The 17,870-nt window shown below is 43.0% G+C and overlaps 1 protein-coding gene across 1 annotated transcript; it reads left to right on the top strand.

Annotated features, from left to right (window-relative positions):
* Positions 1 to 459: 459 nt before the first annotated feature.
* On the top strand, positions 460 to 9,909 carry LOC127293771 (flowering locus K homology domain). The gene is made up of 7 exons (XM_051323422.2): positions 460 to 628; positions 1,229 to 1,716; positions 4,420 to 4,666; positions 5,473 to 5,621; positions 5,714 to 5,992; positions 8,403 to 8,594; positions 9,460 to 9,909. The coding sequence occupies exons 2-7, from the start codon at positions 1,234 to 1,236 to the stop codon at positions 9,655 to 9,657; spliced, it is 1,548 nt and encodes a 515-aa protein (XP_051179382.1). The 5' UTR covers positions 460 to 628; positions 1,229 to 1,233; the 3' UTR covers positions 9,658 to 9,909.
* Positions 9,910 to 17,870: the final 7,961 nt, after the last annotated feature.

The following is a 17,870-nucleotide window of genomic DNA, read 5'->3' as shown; positions in this document are numbered from 1 at the left end:
GACACCCGTGCACCCGGCGGACGCCGAGTGCACCTTCCGGCGCCGGATCGGCCACCTCCCCTACCCACGCGTCTAGCACGTGTCATTCCGGACGGAGGGGAGCTGGCCGAAGCGGCGGCGCGGCCTCGGAGCGGCCGGAATCGCTCGTCGGAGCGGGGAACTGGCGGCGGCGGTGGGAGACGAGCGGCGGAGGGGAGTAGGGTTTGCGAACCGAACTCCCCTCCGCGAACCCTTTTAATAGGGGCACCCGCTCGATTTCTCGAACCCCTGAACTTCGTTTACGGGCCGGTCCATGTATTCGGGCGCTGATCTACGCGCGTTTTGGCCCGAACTCGTAAATCTGCCGGAAAAATTCGGTTCCGGCGGGATTTACGGGCTTTGTTAGAGTTGCTCTTAGTCGAAGAAAAAGAGACAGGGAATCATCTGCCATCTGAATCTCAAACCGCGGACGGCACTCCTTTCGAGTGTCCGACTGACTGGTCACGATAAAGCGCTCAACCACGGCACGAGCACGAGCTCCCGCCTTTCCCTCTCCGTAGCCGTCGCCTCCTCCGCCCCCGCCTCCGCCCCTCGCCGGCTGCCGTGCCTTCCTCGCCGTAGCCGCCGCCTCCTCCTCCCCATCTTCCAGGTACGGAAATCTCCTCTCCCGCCCCGCCGTGCTCTCGCTAACGTGCTCCCGTGGTGGTAGGCGGAGGGTTCGCCAATTCCGAGCTCCGCGCGCGCCTCGGGGTTTGAGAATTGAGACCTAGTTTTAATTTTCGTCAGAGGTTTCGGCTGTCGCGGTAACGGCCAGGTGAGGTTTGGGATCGCGACGTGCTTAGGATTTAGGGTTGGAGTCATGGAGAACGTCTGTGCCCTGCGCCGATTTGGGGGAAAGTTGTTTAGGTTTTGTATGGGATCATGGCGAGGGACGGAAGTGAGTTTGGGGGAAATGTTTTGGTTCCTAAGCTCGATTGAACCTAGAACTGAGCTGTTGTTGTGGCTTGGAAGTTGGTAGAATTCCTGCTGCTACACAACTGTTCTAAATAAATGTTGTTAGAATCACACGTGCACCCGCTAAATTGTTCGAGGAGTCTGCTAAAGTGTTTAACACTGTGCCTGCTCGCTAGCTACCATTTACGTCTTGCATCAAATCGTAAGGCAGATTTTGACTTCTATATCTTTGCTTAATTAAAGTTCAACGGCGGCTGTTGTTTCTCACAAGATCCTTCTTGTTCTGTGTCACTAGAAAGTATGGATCTACCGGAAGAGAGTTTCGCGGGACAGGGCATGGGTGAACTGCCTCCAAATCTCTACGACGAAGAACAGCTCAACCCTTACGACGTGGGAGCGCAGTACAACGAAGAGCCTGGTGACTCGTACAACAAAGAGCCTGGAAACCAATATGATGAAGGACCTGGCAATACATATGTTGAGGCGCAAGCAAATTTACTCAGTGCAGAACCAGAGAATCAGTACAACGATGAACCAGCGATCCCTTACCAGGAAGAGAATGCATACAACGGGGAAGTGAAGGAACAGGACAACTTGCAGGTGGAGGCTAGTGATAAGAGATGGCCGGGCTGGCCGGGAGATAGTGTTTTCCGTATACTGGTCCCAGCCCACAAGGTAGGTGCTATCATTGGCCGCAAAGGGGAGTTTATCAAAAGGATGTGCGAGGAGTCTAAAGCTCGCATAAAAATACTTGATGGCCCACCTGGTGTACCAGAAAGAGCAGTAAGTGTCTATATAATTCTTGATGACAAGTTTGTATTCTGATCAATTCAGCCATCATGTTTTTTTTATTATGACAGTAGTGGGTTCATGCGCAATGTTTTTTTTTGTTGATAGTACTTTTTCATTTACAATGTGCTAGCAAATCCTTATTTTGGTCTATATATACTACGACTACCAGACTCTTAGCCACTCTGCCCCATTAAGCAACATCTGGATGGCTCACTAACCTAGCAGGTTGTGCACCTCATGTAGTCCGTTTGTGCTGGCAGCTGCTCGGTGTGCTCAATGCCTGATGACTTCAGTTGCAGGGCAGCTTTGTTGCCTTGTTGCTTATCGCAACTTAAGGCCTTATTCGAACATGGGATGTAGCAAGATTTTTTTGTTGTTCAACAATGAATTTGCCTTGATCTCCACATTGATTGCATAGTTTTTCACATGTAAAAAATATAGGATATTATGATATAGGAACACACTGTTTTGTCGAAGATTCACAAGTGAATCTACATGAACTGTACGATGAGAATAGGTGTCATGGTTTGCAATGCATATAGATATATGTTCTCTAGACATGCCAGTTAATTTCACATTGTGGATATTCTTTTATTTTGAACTTGTAGTGAAATCTTTGCAGTCTATTTCCTTATATCAGTGAGTGCTGAGCAGTCGAAATGCTCTATAATTCGAATGAAATTACTTTAACCAAAGATAACTTAATATCAGTGATCATTTATTCCTTGCTGATAATTGCCTCATCCCAAGTAATTTTGGACCCAAAACTAAGCTTTTTAATCATATATTGAATCTAGCTTCAATCAATGAACATGCTTAATGTTTTTCTTCTCCAAGATTTTTTATTCATATTAGTACCACTAATGAAATGGGGTATAACTGAAAAAGACTGATAAGATAATTAAGCAAATTATCATCAATGATAGCATATAAAGTGTATTTTTCTTGGTGGCAGATCACTTCTCTAGAAACTACTTCTGAGAAAAAGAAGACACATCCTAGCTACTTTCTTGCTCATTCTAGAGGCATCGCTGACATCATGTAGTTTTTATGATACTCTACACAATCACTTGACTTATCAAAGATCAGAACTACCACTTTTGTATCATTAATTCATTGTTCAGTATGTTGCATTAATGCTGAGACACCTAGTTGGGGCTATCCTTGCTTCCTAAAAGTCAGTTGAATACCTTGCTGAAAAGTCAACATAAGAAATATATTCAATTTCAGAAATGAAACTCAAAAGTACCAGATGGTAAAGTTTCTCCACGACAAAAAGAGTGGCTCTAAACTAACAAGAACCAACATATAGCCTTCCATCAAAGTCCTAAATTGAATGGCTTTGGTAATGATGACACAAGTGAATGTTTGCAGGTTGTGACTGCAGTGTAAGGACCCAAATCAAACCAGGTCTCCAAAAGGCATGGTTTTGAAAGTTCAGTTTTGTGCTCCTTGGCTGCAAATACGATAAATGTCCTTTGAGTCTTGGATGAAGATTTCTTTCAAGATGCTCCGTATACTATCTGGTAATTCCACGACCTGATTGATTTTTGAACTGAAAGGAGATCACTGGGACAAGGTTACCTACCTGATTGGATGGCCAGCATCATTCAAATGAAGACAAACAGTCAAATTTACGTTAAAAGGATAAACGGTGCAAGTACAGCAGTCTTATACTATAAGTGAACACGCAACATTCAACATACCTTAAAATTAGAGTTCATGATGAATTTGTTGCTATTTTATCACCAGACCAAAGTACAAAAAGCATGCATTTGGGAAAAGGACCATTAGCATCCTTTTTTTTTTTTTGCATGTTTCTGGATTAGCCTACGTATTTTGCTCAATGAAGTGTCATGGTATTTAAATTCTCAACAACTGGGAAGATTATGTTCTCAAGCCATTTGAAAAGATGACAAAGTGTCTATATTCTTTCTTCATAGGTCATTTTTTGCATAGGGTATACATTTGTACAGAAAGCTGGACCATTAAAAATATTAATGAGGAAAACACCACTCGCTATGAATATGTTATATTTTGTAAAGAAGCATGCCAACCACAACAAGAAATGTCAATCTATTGATCACCCATAATTGCGGAACACGGTTCTACTGTTGACTGGATGTGTAGGACAAACATATCTGTTGAACTTATTGGTGTTCTTACATGTGGATCAATCCCAGTATCCAATACATCTGCTGCTGACTGCTAATGTTTACCATCTATGATATAACTTAAATAAACCAATTTTCAGTAAGAGATTCATCTGAAAAGTGTTATCTGCAGCATTAAGGGAGAAAATGCACACTGCTTGATAATCCTTATTTGGGCTCCTCATTTTTACTCTAGCATAAAAAACATATTCTGATTATTTATTTAGCATGTGGAGAGATGATATTAATGAAATATGCTCGTTGGATTTGTACAGAACTTGTATTAGCAATCCTTCATGAGAAAAGTTTGAAAATTAAGGCGATTTGATCAAACAAAACCTAGTTACGATACTCACCAAGTTATATTTTTATTTGGTGTTATGCATATTTACACCCTACTCATCGAGTTCGTCGGGGTCTAATTATTTGTTTCTAAATCATTATTGCATAATGGAATTTCATATTGTGCTCTTAAAACAGTTTTCTTTAAGTGTGTACTAATTTCTAACTCAGTGAACAATGTTGATTTTCCCTATTAAAGGTAATGATTTCAGCAAAGGATGAGCCAGATGAACTGATATCTCCAGCAATGGATGGCTTACTTAGAATTCATAAGCGGCTAACTGATGGTTCAGATGGTGAATCTGGTCAACCTCAACGGAGTGCTAGTAATATAGGACCGACACGATTGCTAGTGCCAGCTTCCCAAGCTGGCAGCCTTATTGGGAAGCAAGGATCAACCATTAAATCCATACAAGATTCTTCAAAGTGTGTTGTCCGTATTGTTGGTAAGGCTTGTACGTTATTACTAGCACTGCATTATTTCTTTCTGATATATGGGTATGCTATTTTATTTAGCATCGAGCATATGCCTTGTCTTACGACTTTGTTACATGCTGATCAGAATAAGAGAAAATAGGTATGAATATATGGATACTTAGTGTCTTCTCATTGGCCCATACAATGTGCATGCCTCATTTGCTCTTTCAATAGTATGAATATTATGTGCCTAGTGCCCACAGCTCCATGCTTGGTCACAAATCGTTCAGTTTACCAAGGAAACTGGCCTCTTTGGGAATCAACTCTTAACTCCGAAACCATACATTTGACACCAGCCACCAAATACAATGAATAACTATAGGAGTACTGGTTACCAAATACCTGGTTTTGTAGTTAGGGCGATTTTCAGACTCAGACAAAAGTTAGGGTTGGGGGTTGAGCATGAGGATCAAGTGAATTAATCTCTTTAAAACAAACCAAGTCTGGTGTTTCAGTTACCTAGTATGATTTGGGAATTTGAACCTTCCTTTTGCTGATAGGCTGTGATAGAACAATTTATTATTACTATATACGAGATTCTGAACTCCCTCATTTTCCAATGTACTCAACTGTTTATTGTTTTAGCACTTAGCATTTTCCTTTCTGTGGAGTTTGGTTGGTTCTCTGAACTGGCATGTTGATATTCACCATTGGCGACTACAAGTCAACTTGAAAACCACATGGGCTAATTTATATATTAGCAAAATAATCTACTTAGCATCAACATTATTATGCTGTATGCAATTTTTAATTTAATGTTACAATGTCTTCTCAGAAAATGTGCCCCCTGTTGCATTAAATGATGATAGAGTTGTGGAGATACAAGGTGAGCCTCTTGGTGTTCACAAAGCAGTGGAACTGATAGCAAGTCACTTGAGAAAATTTCTTGTTGACCACAGTGTTCTCCCACTATTTGAACAGCAAGTAAGCCAGATTTCGTTTTGGCAACCTGTCTTCCTACCAGTAATAAGTTTCCTGTGCACATCATTTACGACTATAATTTTCCATGTTTACAGATGAAAATGCATAGTGTGCAGAGAGAGCAGCCAATGCCTGCCCCGCAGCATTGGGCCCCTCCTCAACCCTGGGCCCCTCCTCCAAACCTTCCTTCTGGTGGTCCAGGTTATGGTGGAAATCCACAGTTCATGCCTCCAAGGCAGCAAGACAATTTTTACCCGCCTCCAGCTATGCCGCCTATGGAAAAGCAACCACACTTTGGCATTTCTGCATATGGACGCGAGCCAGCACCAAGTGGCGCTTCAGGCAATCAACCACCACCACATGTGGCTTCTCAGGTTAGTTAGAGCATCTCCAATAGATGATGTAAAATAGGGCACCCGAAACAGGTGCCCTATAATTTTTACATCATGAAAATGTGGTTTTACATCACCAACTCAGTTTTGGGTTTTCAGGATGATGTAAAATAGGGCAGCTGTGCTGAGTAGATGATTTAAAATAGGGCACCACTGCCGCACACCGCACCTCATTTTGCACCTAATTTACACACGTATATGAAACACTTGATATGAAAATTGATCTCAGATAAATCTAAATAAATAAAACACAAATAGTACTTAATTATTACATCACAGCACAAATAGTTCACCAAATAATTCACCAAAATACCACAAGTATCAAGACACAAACAACATGACAGAGATAGAACTACTTGTTTTGTTTGCCATTCCACTTCCACCACTCTTCCATGAGATCGGTTTGAAGCTTGTCGTATCACAAATGTGATGGTAGGCTTCAAGGAAGCGCTCAATGCGGTCTCAGCCTCGGTGCAGCCAAACCTGTTGGCACATTAAGTTGTTGATGCCGTAGACCTCATCTTTCCGGCATTCAGTCTCAATGATCATGTTATGCATGATCACGCATGCCATCATGATGTACCAAAGGTCCTCTTGATACCAAAACCATCCCGGCCGTCTCACAATTGCAAATTGGGCTTGCAAAATCCCAAAGGCTCGCTCCACATCTTTCCTCACTGCCGCTTGAGCACTATGGAATTGGACTTCTTTCTTACCGTCGGGGTTTTGCATTGGCTTCAGAAATGTTGTCCACTTCATATAGATGCCATCTGCAAGGTAGTAGCTCGTGGTGTACTTGTAGCCGTTTACTTCAAACTCCACTGTTGGTGACTCACCATTTGCTAGCTTGGCAAAGAGAGGTGAAAGTTCAAGAACATTGATGTCATTGCAAGAACCGGGCATCCCAAAGAATGCATGCCAAATCCAAGTGTCCTGATCTGATCGGCCACAGCCTCAAGAATGATGGTGGAATCCTTCTTGTGTCCTCTAAACTATCCATGCCATGCTGCGGTACAGTTCTTTCACCTCCAATGTATACAATCAATGGAGGCGAGCAATCCTGGAAACCCACAAGCTGTGTTCTGCTCCAACAACCAAGCCGTGTCTTGAGCATTGGGTGCTCTCACCCATTGCCAAGCGGTCACCGACAAGATTTGCAGGAATTCGATATGCCATGATGCGCAATGCCTCGGTTACCTTTTGGTAGGTGCTATGTTGAAGCACTCTGGCATAACTCCTCTGCTCGAAGAAGTGGTCATGGAGCTTCAAACATTCTGCAATGTGCTTGAACAAATCAATAGACATCCGGAACTGGCGGAGAAAGTATCTCTCGGGATACACCGGATGGTCAACAAAATAGTTGAGCATGAGCTTGGTGTCCTCATCGAGTCTCTACCTTCGAATGTACTCACGGCCCAAACGGAACCACCGTGGTTCGGCCTCTTGTTCTTGTGCATCAACATCATAGCAATGTCCTCTTCGTCCATATCAAGCTCCTCATCGGACTCCGAATACTTGAACAAAACCATCTACAATTAAAATCATTTACATTGGCGTCGCAAACTACTTCTGCCTTGCATCAACAATCAAAGTAGATAAAAAATCGAGTTTTACCTTTTATCAAACACCTTGTTGGTGGCTGCTGGTTGTGGCTGGCGTGGCTGAGCTTGGTCGAGTTGTCAGTGACGGAGGCAGATGTCGGCTTCTCCTAGCTTGGCGGAGAGCGGAGGGGTGCCGCGGTCGACCGACAGGATGGTGGAAGATCCGCCGCCCAAAGCAGCTCGGCGGACAGCGAGCGGGCACGGGTAGGATGGGCGTAAGAGCGGTGAAGCGGCAGAGGACCGACGTAAGGGGCGGAGGTGTGGCAGAGCTCATCGGCGTTGATTGAGGTCACAGCCGTGATTCTTATGGGAGCTGTGGCGGCCATGGTCATCGTACGCGGTGGAGAGGACTGGCGGAAGGGTGGCCAAGCGGTAGAGAGGACTGGCGGGAAGGGGTGGCAGAGAGGACCGTCGGGAAGGGGTGGAGGTGCAGAGGAGCTCGTCGGCGTCAATTGAGTTCATGGTGGTTAATTTGTCGCCGGAGGCTGGTCGGGGGTAGGTGGAGGGCGAGCAGGTGATGCAAATTTGTTTTACATCACCCCTGTTGCGATGCAAATATACATCACATGCGCCAAAATTTAGCGCTGCCCTAAAATATTTTACATCATCAATCTGTTTTGCATCACCTGCTGGAGAGGTTTTTTGGGGCTCTTTACATCGCCTCCCCTATTATACATACATCATCTATTGGAGATGCTCCTATGTTGCATGCCTGTGCTTGACCTTAAGACCTGAATACGACGGGTGCTTCTGAATTGCTGTCTGCTGATTTCTTGTGTATTCTTCAACAGGCACATCACATGCAAATTCCTCTCTCATATGCTGATGCTGTGATTGGGGCTGCTGGTGCCAGTATAAGCTATATCCGTAGGCACAGTGGTGCAGCAGTAACTATTCAAGAGAGCAGAGGTGCACCAGGAGAGATGACTGTGGAGATAATCGGGAGTGCATCCCAAGTTCAAACTGCCCAGCAACTGATCCAGGTATGTTTTCTACTGTATCTTCTAACTGGAGCCATATCCTCTAACTTACACAAGGAAAGTGAGAGAAGCTACACTACCCTAGGAACTGGCCCCTCTACCGTATTCCCTTCTAACCTGTTGCGTGCTTGCATGACTATCCTCCCAAGTTATTCATGATTGATGCACAATGCATTTCATTTTGATATTTCTGCCTTTTTTAAATTTCTGATTCAGTTTTAGAGGTAATACAACTGGAACACAGTACATGTTTGTACTTTTGCATCATAAAGCTCACTGTTGGCCGACTAATTAGTTTCATCGGTAAACCATGCTGTCTATGATATGGGGTAGATGCAACAGTGAATTAGTTTGTGTAAGTACATGACTAGGAGAAGCTGATGGAGTTTTAGGGGAACACCGCACTTGGTGAAGTACTATGCTTATTGCTAATTTACCACGACAAGTTTTGGATGCTGATAAAATTTTAAAAACAAACTGTGGACACTCGATAGAAGTTTTTGACGATGATGTAGAAGAAGAAACCATTTGCAGTGTTTTGTAAGCGCCAATAAGATTGAGAGATGGGGCACAGTGTGTCATCAAAAGACAGAAACTTTGTTAAGTAGCATATCTCTCTTTTCTGCTTGTCATTCCACTGTGAAAATGCGTTTTTTGCTTACGTGTATCAACAAAACATCGTCCTCCATCTGGCCAAATTAAGCCTCGTTGCGAAGAGTAGCTTGATGGAAAGAGCAGTAAAAATGGAGGGGCACACATTCAAATTGTTGTTGCTATTTGTGTGTATGTCTGGAGCCATATTTGGATGGATTAAACATGGTTCACGTCTACCTTTAAGTTGACATATTGCTATGGCCACTGCTTGCAGAATTTCATGGCGGAAGCTGCTCCACAAAGCCGTCCGCCGGCTTCTAACCCTTCTGCTCTGCCAGTTGATCCGAGTTACAGCTCTTACCCGCCACCATATGGGGCAACCTATGGATCAACTCCCACAGGTGCAGGGCCTGCTCCTCACAATGGTGGGAGCTACGGGGGTGGCTCCTACCATCCCAACTATGGATACTAGTAGCAGCAAGTGAAGGATTTGCTATCTCTATTGTGATTGTTAAGAATTTTATTGCCCAATAATTACATTCATGGATTCCTGCCAGTGTCTGAACTGTACAAAATTAGTCGTGTGTGGTGTGTGGTCAGTCATTGACTTTGGTAGTTTGTTTACCACCGTGAAACATGTGGTCTAGCTGAGCTTAATCATTGCATACTCTATACTCCTTCCTCGTTCAATACAGGCATACATGTATGTGAATGTTGATGCTTAGTTATCTCGGCTGTTCAAATGGTAGAAAACTCAATTTACTTACTGAGTTGAGTTGAATGTTCGAGGTCTAGTCTATGGCAGAGCGCTAAACGAAATACAAAGTTGACTCTGGATATAAAGCCATCGAATTTGTTTGCTAAAATTGTGTTAATTATGGCGGCGTTGATTCCAGGCACAAAGTCGTATGTAGTACACGGCTTGTCATGGCTGGCCCGTCTCCCCGTTTGGCCGGCAGGAAACAGAAGTTATCCTGGACAAGTACGGCGCCACGGGGAGAAACAAAGTTCAGAAGCGTCACCGCAATTTTGGAGTGTCCTACTGCCAAGTCAATTTGTCAAGCTTTTTGTTGGGTTCCATTCCTTTCGGCCGTTTCCTAATTCCCGCGTGAACAAAGACTATGGTTGCTGGTTGTCATATCATTCATCATGCATCCAGTCACTAATCTGGTGCGTTTTGATCTACCAAAGTACATCTATAAGTACACGGGAAATGCATGTGAATTGCCTAGCTAAGCTCGCTTCACCCCATAATCACGGGGTAGCAAGATGGTCAGGCTTAGGATGGTGGCAACAGCCATTGTCCTGGTGTCAGTCGCGGCGTCGTCGGCGCCGCAGCCCATCGCTGCCGGGAGGGCGGCCCGGCCGCGTGATCGACATCAGGTCATGCGCACGGCGTCGTCGACGGTAGTTTCAGAATCCAAGCCGACCGACCCTGCAGCAGCCACGGCGGGCAAGCCCGGTGCCTCGGGGTGCTTGCACGATCCCAACAACGGCGGCGGTCACTGCCCGCCGCACCACGCCACTGGGAGCAGTAATTCAAATCGGACGGATTTAAGTGACGACCAGGCGAGGTGTTATATTGTGATCCACATTCATACATTAGAGGGAGGCTATCTTGTGACGAGTGGAACGAGCCCCCCTCCTCCGCGGTACGGATCGTTGCCACTGCCTATATACATCTTGTAAGCCACCGGCTAGGGTTTATCATGTTATAAGATAATCCACGGCGTTTGCAAACACTCCTCGATGTAGTGAAGTATTTACTGGCTGGCGTCCGTGGTTTTTTTTCTTCTGTATTGGAAGGAGGTTTCCATGTTAAATCTTGTGCCTTCGCTGCGTTTTCCTTTATCGTTCTTCATTATTTGCTTGTTGCATTATAATAGTGGTATCAGAGCCCGTGTTTCAATCTAGGGTTTGCGACATGTCTCCCTTGAAGTTCAATCTAGCGCAGCTGGATTACACTACGAGATTTTCTCTGTGGCAAGTGAAGATGAGGGCGGTCCTTGTCCAAACTTCTGATATGGATGAAGCTCTTGATGGATTTGGCAAGAAAGATGCTAAGGCATGGACCAACGATGAAAAGAGGAAAGATCGTAAGACTTTGTCTTTAATCCAGCTTCATCTATCCAATAATATCTTGCATGAAGTGTTGGCTGAGAAATCTGCAGCGGCGCTGTGGTTGGAACTGGAATCGATCTGCATGTCCAAAGATCTACCCAGTAAGATGCACGTGATGATGAAATTGTTCTCGCAGAAGCTGCAAGAAGGTGCGTCAATGATGAATCACCTATTGATCTTTAGAGAGATCGTTTCCAATTTGTTGTCTATGGAGGTAAATTATGAGGATGAGGATCTCGCTCTTATACCGCTAGTCTCATGGCCTAATTCTTTTGCTTATTTTCTTGACACCTTGTTATACAGCCATGATGAACTAACCCTTGCCAAAGTTTATGAGGCCCTCCAGCAGAGGGAAAAGATGAAATCTATGGTGCATGTAGAAGGTTTGTCATCTAAGGCAGAATCACTACAGGTCCGAGGCAGGACCGAGCACAGAAACAAGAACTACAACAACTACAATAGAGATAAGAGGAAGACCGACAGAGATAGCTCGAAGTCCAAGGGACGAGATGGTAAGTTCTGCAAATATTGTAAGAAAATTAACCACAATATTGATGATTGCTTGAATTTGTAGAACAAAGAGAAAAGAAACGGTACTTACCAACCGAAAAACAAATCTGATGGTGATGGTAGGGTTGTTGTTGTTTCTAGTGATAATTCTGATGGCGATTGCCTACTTGTGTTTGTTGGTTGTGTTTCTGGTAATGATGAGTGAATCCTTGATTCTGCATGTTCGTTTCATATTTATTGTAACAAAGATTGGTTCAGTTATTATGAGTTTGTGCAGAGTGGAGATGTTGTACGTATGGGAGATAACAACCCACGTGAGATCGTGGGCATTGGCCGGCTCCGTTCAGATCAAGATGCATCATGGCATGACACACACTCTGACAGATGTGAGACACATACTTGGCATGGGTACAAACAATCCGGTTCTCGCGGAGTTCTGAAGATATCAAAAGGTTCTCTCGTTCACATGATTGGTGATATGAATTCAGCAAAATTATATGTTCTTAGAGGTAGCACTTTGTCTGGTAATGTTGCTGTTGTTATTCTTGATGAACCTGGTAAAACAAATCTGTGACATATGCGCCTTGGACATATGAGTGAACATGGCATGACAGAATTGCAAAGGAGAGACCTGCTAGTTGGCTGCAATTTGAGTAAGTTTGAGTTATGTGAGCACTGCATTTTTGGTAAGCATAAAAGAGTTAAATTCAATGCTTCCGTTCATACCACTAAAGGGATTCTAGATTATGTGTGTGCTGATGTGTGAGGACCTTCCCGCAAGATTTCTCTTGGTGGTGCAAATTACATGCTTACTATCATAGACGATTACTCTAGAAAAGTATGGCCTTTCTTTCTGAAACATAAATCTGATGTGTTTGATGCTTTTAGAAAGTGGAAAGTTATGGTAGAAAAGCAAACAAAAAAAGAAAGTTAAATTGCTTCGTACTGACAATGGCATGGAGTTTGCTCTACTGTTTTTATTGATTACTGCAGCGATGAAGGCATTGTCAGACAACTCACCATCCCATATACTCCTCAACATAATTGTGTGGCGGAGAGGATGAACGGAACCATTATCTCCAAGGCTCGATGCATGTTTTCCAATGCTGGTATGAATAGGTGTTTTTTTTTTGGTTAAAGCAGCTTCCACCGCTTGTTACTTGATAAACAGGTCACCTTGCATTCCGCTTGATAAGAAAACTCCTATTGAGTTATGGCCTCGTTCACCTACAAATTATTCACAGTTGCGAGTTTTTGGTTACACTGCTTATGCTCATGTTGATAATGGAAAGCTAGAGCCTAGGGCTGTTAAGTGTGTGTTTCTTGGTTAGAGTTCAGGAGTTAAGGCATATAAGTTATGAAATCCTGAAACTAAGAAAGTTCTGCATAACAGGAACGTTGTCTTTAATGAGGCTGTCATGTTTTATAAGAGTTGATCTACAGATGTTTCTGATGCTATTGATTTTTCTGATGTTTCTGATGATGAGCAATATAGGATTATTGTGCAGGTGGAGCACGTGGAGGAGAAATAAATTGATGTTGCAGAGAATGAGAACACCGTTGTTCAACACTCACCACCTATTTTGCAGTAAACAAATAGGTCCATTGCTGCTAATAGACCGAGGTGTAACATTGGTCCACATCCTCGTTTAATTGTAGAGTGTAACCTTGTTCATTATGCTTTGAGTTGTGCTGAACAGGTGGAGCATGATACTGAACCTGCTACATATGCTGAGGTCGTTGCATCCGTTGACCGTGTGAAGTGGATTACTGCTATGCAAGAGGAGATGCAATCACTTGACAAGAATGACACATGGGATGTTGTGCGCTTGCCTAAACAAAAGAAGGCTGTTCGCTTTAAGTGGATATTTAAAAGAAAGGAAGATTTTTCTCCTAATGAGCCTCCGAGGTTTAAGGCATGGTTAGTAGCAAAAGGTTTCAGCCAAATTCCAGGTATTAATTATAATGATGTATTCTCTCCAGTTGTAAAGCATAGTTCCATTCGATCATTCTTTGGTATTATGGCTATGCATGATCTTGAGATTGAGCAGCTAGATGTAAAGACTACTTTTCTGCATAGTGAGCTTGAGGAGGAGATATATATACATGGACCAACCTGATGATTTTGTTGTGCCTGGTAAGGAGGATCTTATTTGCAAGTTGAAGAGTCCCTTTTTGGTTTGAAACAGTCTCCAAGACAATGGTATAAAATGTTTGATTCATTTATGCTTGCACATGAGTTTAAGAGATCTCAGTATGATAGTTGTGTTTATATGAAGTTTGTTAATGGATCACCAATATACTTGCTGTTTTATGTTGATGATATGTTGATTGCTGCCAGGAGCAAGAAAGATATCACTACTTTAAAGTCACAATTAAGTAGTGAGTTTGAGATGAAGGATCTTGGTGCTGCTAAGAAAATACTAGGTATGGAAATTACAAGAGACAAAAAATCTAGTGTGTTATTTCTTAGTCAGCAAAACTACATTCAGAAAGTTCTTCATCATTTTAATATGCATGATGTAAAGTCTGTTATTACACCTATTTCTCCTCACTTTAAATTGTCAGGATTGCAATGTCCTAGTACCGATGGAGATATTGAGTACATGTCACGAGTTCCATATTCTAGTGTTGTTGGTTCCTTGATGTATGCCATGGTCTGTCCTCGCCCTGATTTGTCATATGCTATGAGTTTGGTTAGTCGATACATGGCTAATCCTGGTAAAGAATATTGGAAAGGTGCTCAGTGAATTTTCAGGTACCTTCGTGGCACATCCAAAGCTTGCATGAAGTTTGGCAAGATCAGTGAGGGACTCGCAGGCTATGTGGATTCAGATTTTGCTGCTGATTTGGATAATAGAAGATCCCTCAAAGTTTATATGTTCACTGTTGGTAGATGCGCCATGAGTTGGAAGGCAACGTTACAACCAATTGTTGCCCAATCAACGACCGAAGCAGAATATATGGCAATTGCTGAAGCTTGCAAAGAGTCTGTTGGGTTGAATGGTTTGTATGCTGAGCTTTGTGGAGATGATTCTTGCGTTAACTTGTTTTGTAACAATCAAAGTGCAATATTCCTTACTAAAGATCAAATGTTCCATGAGAGGACAAATCACATTGATTTCAAGTACCATTATATTCATTACATTGTTGCACAAGATAAACTAAAGGTATGCAAGATAAGTACTCATGATAATCCTGCTGATATGATGATAAAGCAAGTTCATGTTTCCAAGTTTGAGCTTTGCTCGAGGTTGGTTGGTATAACTATTTATCCCAAGTGGTTGTTGGTGTTAGCAAGTGTTTTTTTTTCTTTGTTATTCAGGAGATTGTTGAAGTTCATGCTACAAGATGGAATTTGTCTCAATGTGGAGTTTGTTATATTGTGATCAAAATTTATATACTAAAGGGAGGCTAACTTCTGACGAGCGGAGCGATGCCCCCCCCCCCCGCGGTACGGATCGTTGCCACCGCCTATATATACATCTTGTAAGCCGCCAGCTAGGGTTTACCAGATTATAAGAAAACCCACGGCGTTTGTAAACACTCCCCGATATAGTGGAGTATATGTTGGCTGGCCCCCGTGGTTTTTTCCCCTTCTGTGTTGGAAGGGGTTTTCCACGTTAAGTCTTGTTTCTCCGCTGCGTTTTCCTTTATCGTTCTTCGCTATTTGCTTGTCGCATTTATAACACGAGGTCGTCCCATGTGTGGGCAAGTTTTAAAATTTAACCTTAGAGCTAAATACACAGCTAGTTCCAAAAGTTGTTCTCTACGTGCACTTTAGTCGTAACTCTACGTCTCTACTGCGCCACACAGGGGTATCAGCTGCTGTCGGCTCGAGTCTCCATCCAGAACATCCCACCCTCTCTCTGTGCAGCGGGTTTCTGCCGGGCGCAACCTTGGGGCATGAGGGCTGCGGCGCTTTCTACTTCGACGGTGTGGTGGTTCGTGGCATCAGCCAGTCTGCCAATTGGCGGGTGGGCAGCTAGGCTCGCCTTGGCCCGTTGGGGCCCGGAGGATAATGATGGCGTGCTCGTCCGCTTAGCATATGAGTGGGTTCAGAACCTTGTACCAAGCACATGAATAAAGGCATTTTCAGTGAATTTCCTAAATGTGATCTCGTGCTAAACAACCACTCTGGCAAGGAGCAGTTGTCAAGGCATATGGGAATGAGATTTATCATGTTAGGATAGGTGAGTTTGAGAGACAATACAATGTGGATTTCCCAAGTAGATCATGTGATTGTAAGAGATGACATGACAGCTGTGGTGTTCCATGCCACCATTCTATTGCTTGTTGTAGACCTAACAAGTATGATGTTGATGAATTGATGAATAGCTGCTACAACATAAACACCTACAAGCAAGAATACACATGTAATTTAATCTCACTAGAGGCAGAGTACTGTGGGAGAATATGAATGATGCCCAAGTACTACCTCCTATCATCCTATGTACACAAAAGTGATGGGAAGACAAAAAAAAAACAGGAGAAAAGCACCAGAGGAGAAGGATAAAAATGGTGCCAATTTTTTTACAACTGGAGGCTTGACCATGCATTGCTCTATGTGTGGAAAAGTAGATCACAACAAGAAAGGTCACTACAAGCATGTTCAACGAAGCAAGTAGAAGAAGAAGAAGCTAGGTAGCAAGAGATGGGTGCAGAGTATGATGATCCTTTAATTATGCGGAACATCATACATCAAACAATTGACCCAACATGTAGTGGAAACCATGATCTTCATAATGGGCCAGGAGGTAAAGAAAATCCCTGCTTTGAATTGGTGTCTAGTTAATTATTGCTATTTTTCTCAACTATTTCTGGAAATTCTGCTAATTCCCTGCTTTGAATTGGTGTCTAGTTAATTTTCGCTATTTTTCTTCAACTAACACTATATTATTCATATGTGTCAGGCCAGAGCTCATATGCATACTAGCAAATCACATGGACCAATCCCAGATGAAAGCTCTTTTCTTGCAGTAGCTAGAACTTCACTTCCAACTGCGAGGGGAAGAGCTACGGGTATTACTGCTACAACAAGGGGGGTAGGAAGAGCATCAACTAGTAGGGGAAGAGCTGATGGTACTGGTCAAGGGCAAGGGAGGAAGAGTATCAACTGGTGCAGAGCAAGGACAAGATAGTGGCAGAGGAAGACGAAAAAGTAGAGGAAGTGTTGCTGCTACTGATTCAAATGGAGATGCAAATGCTGCTGCTACTTGTTCAAATGCCAGATCAAGAAAAAGAGGCAGATGAACTGCTCAAATCAGACACTTCCTGAACTGAATGCAAGTGTTGAGGCAGAGGAAGTTCAGCTAACAGAGAATGCACATGTTGATCAGAATGCAAGTGAGGTACATGCTAAGCCTACTGATTCTCCTTTCTGGAAGGGATTGATGGGATTAAGGATGAGTTTTTTTCTAGAGGTTTCTTCAAAGTGGGTAATGGGTTTGGTACCCGTTTCTGGGAAGATACTTGGTTAGGAAAAACTTCGTTAGCTCAGCAGTATCCGTCCTTATGTAATATTGCACATCACAAGAATGTAACAGTAGCCCATGTGTTAGCCCAAACTCCGCTGAATATTACTTTCCGACGGGTGTTGAGTGGTAACAAATAGACTTCATGGTTACAATTATGTCGAAAACTAGTGGCGGTCAACTTGAATGAAGAGACTGATCGTTTTGTCTGGGATCTGACATCCAATGGTTTGTTTACGGTTAAATCTATGTATGAGGATATTATGAATGACCATACCCCTTTTTTGCGAAAGTATCTCTGGAAGGTGAAAGTTTCCCTTAAAATAAAGATTTTCATGTGGTTCTTGAGTAACAAGGTTCTATTAACTAAAGATAATTTAGATAAACGTCACTGAAATGGGTGTATGAAATGTGTTTTCTGCGGGGATCAGGAGACTATTCAACACCTCTTTATTGAATGTCCTTTAGCTAAGCTTCTTCGGCGTACGGTCAATTTCACTTATGATCTTTCACCTCCAACCAATATTACTAATATGTTTGGTAATTAGTTGAATGGAGCAGATAGATAATCTAAGAATTT

The sequence above is a fragment of the Lolium perenne genome, chromosome 4, assembly GCF_019359855.2.
Source record: "Lolium perenne isolate Kyuss_39 chromosome 4, Kyuss_2.0, whole genome shotgun sequence".
Taxonomy (NCBI): Eukaryota; Viridiplantae; Streptophyta; class Magnoliopsida; order Poales; family Poaceae; genus Lolium; species Lolium perenne.
Note: the sequence above shows the minus strand (reverse complement) of the source record. Positions and strands in the feature narration are given on the sequence as shown.

Coding starts and splice junctions, on each gene's coding strand:
- LOC127293771 (XM_051323422.2), top strand. CDS start 1,234: ATGGATCTACCGGAAGAGAGTTTCGCGGGACAGGGCATGGGTGAACTG. Junction 5,622..5,713: donor TCCCACTATTTGAACAGCAA/GTAAGCCAGATT, acceptor CCATGTTTACAG/ATGAAAATGCATAGTGTGCA. Junction 8,595..9,459: donor CTGCCCAGCAACTGATCCAG/GTATGTTTTCTA, acceptor CACTGCTTGCAG/AATTTCATGGCGGAAGCTGC.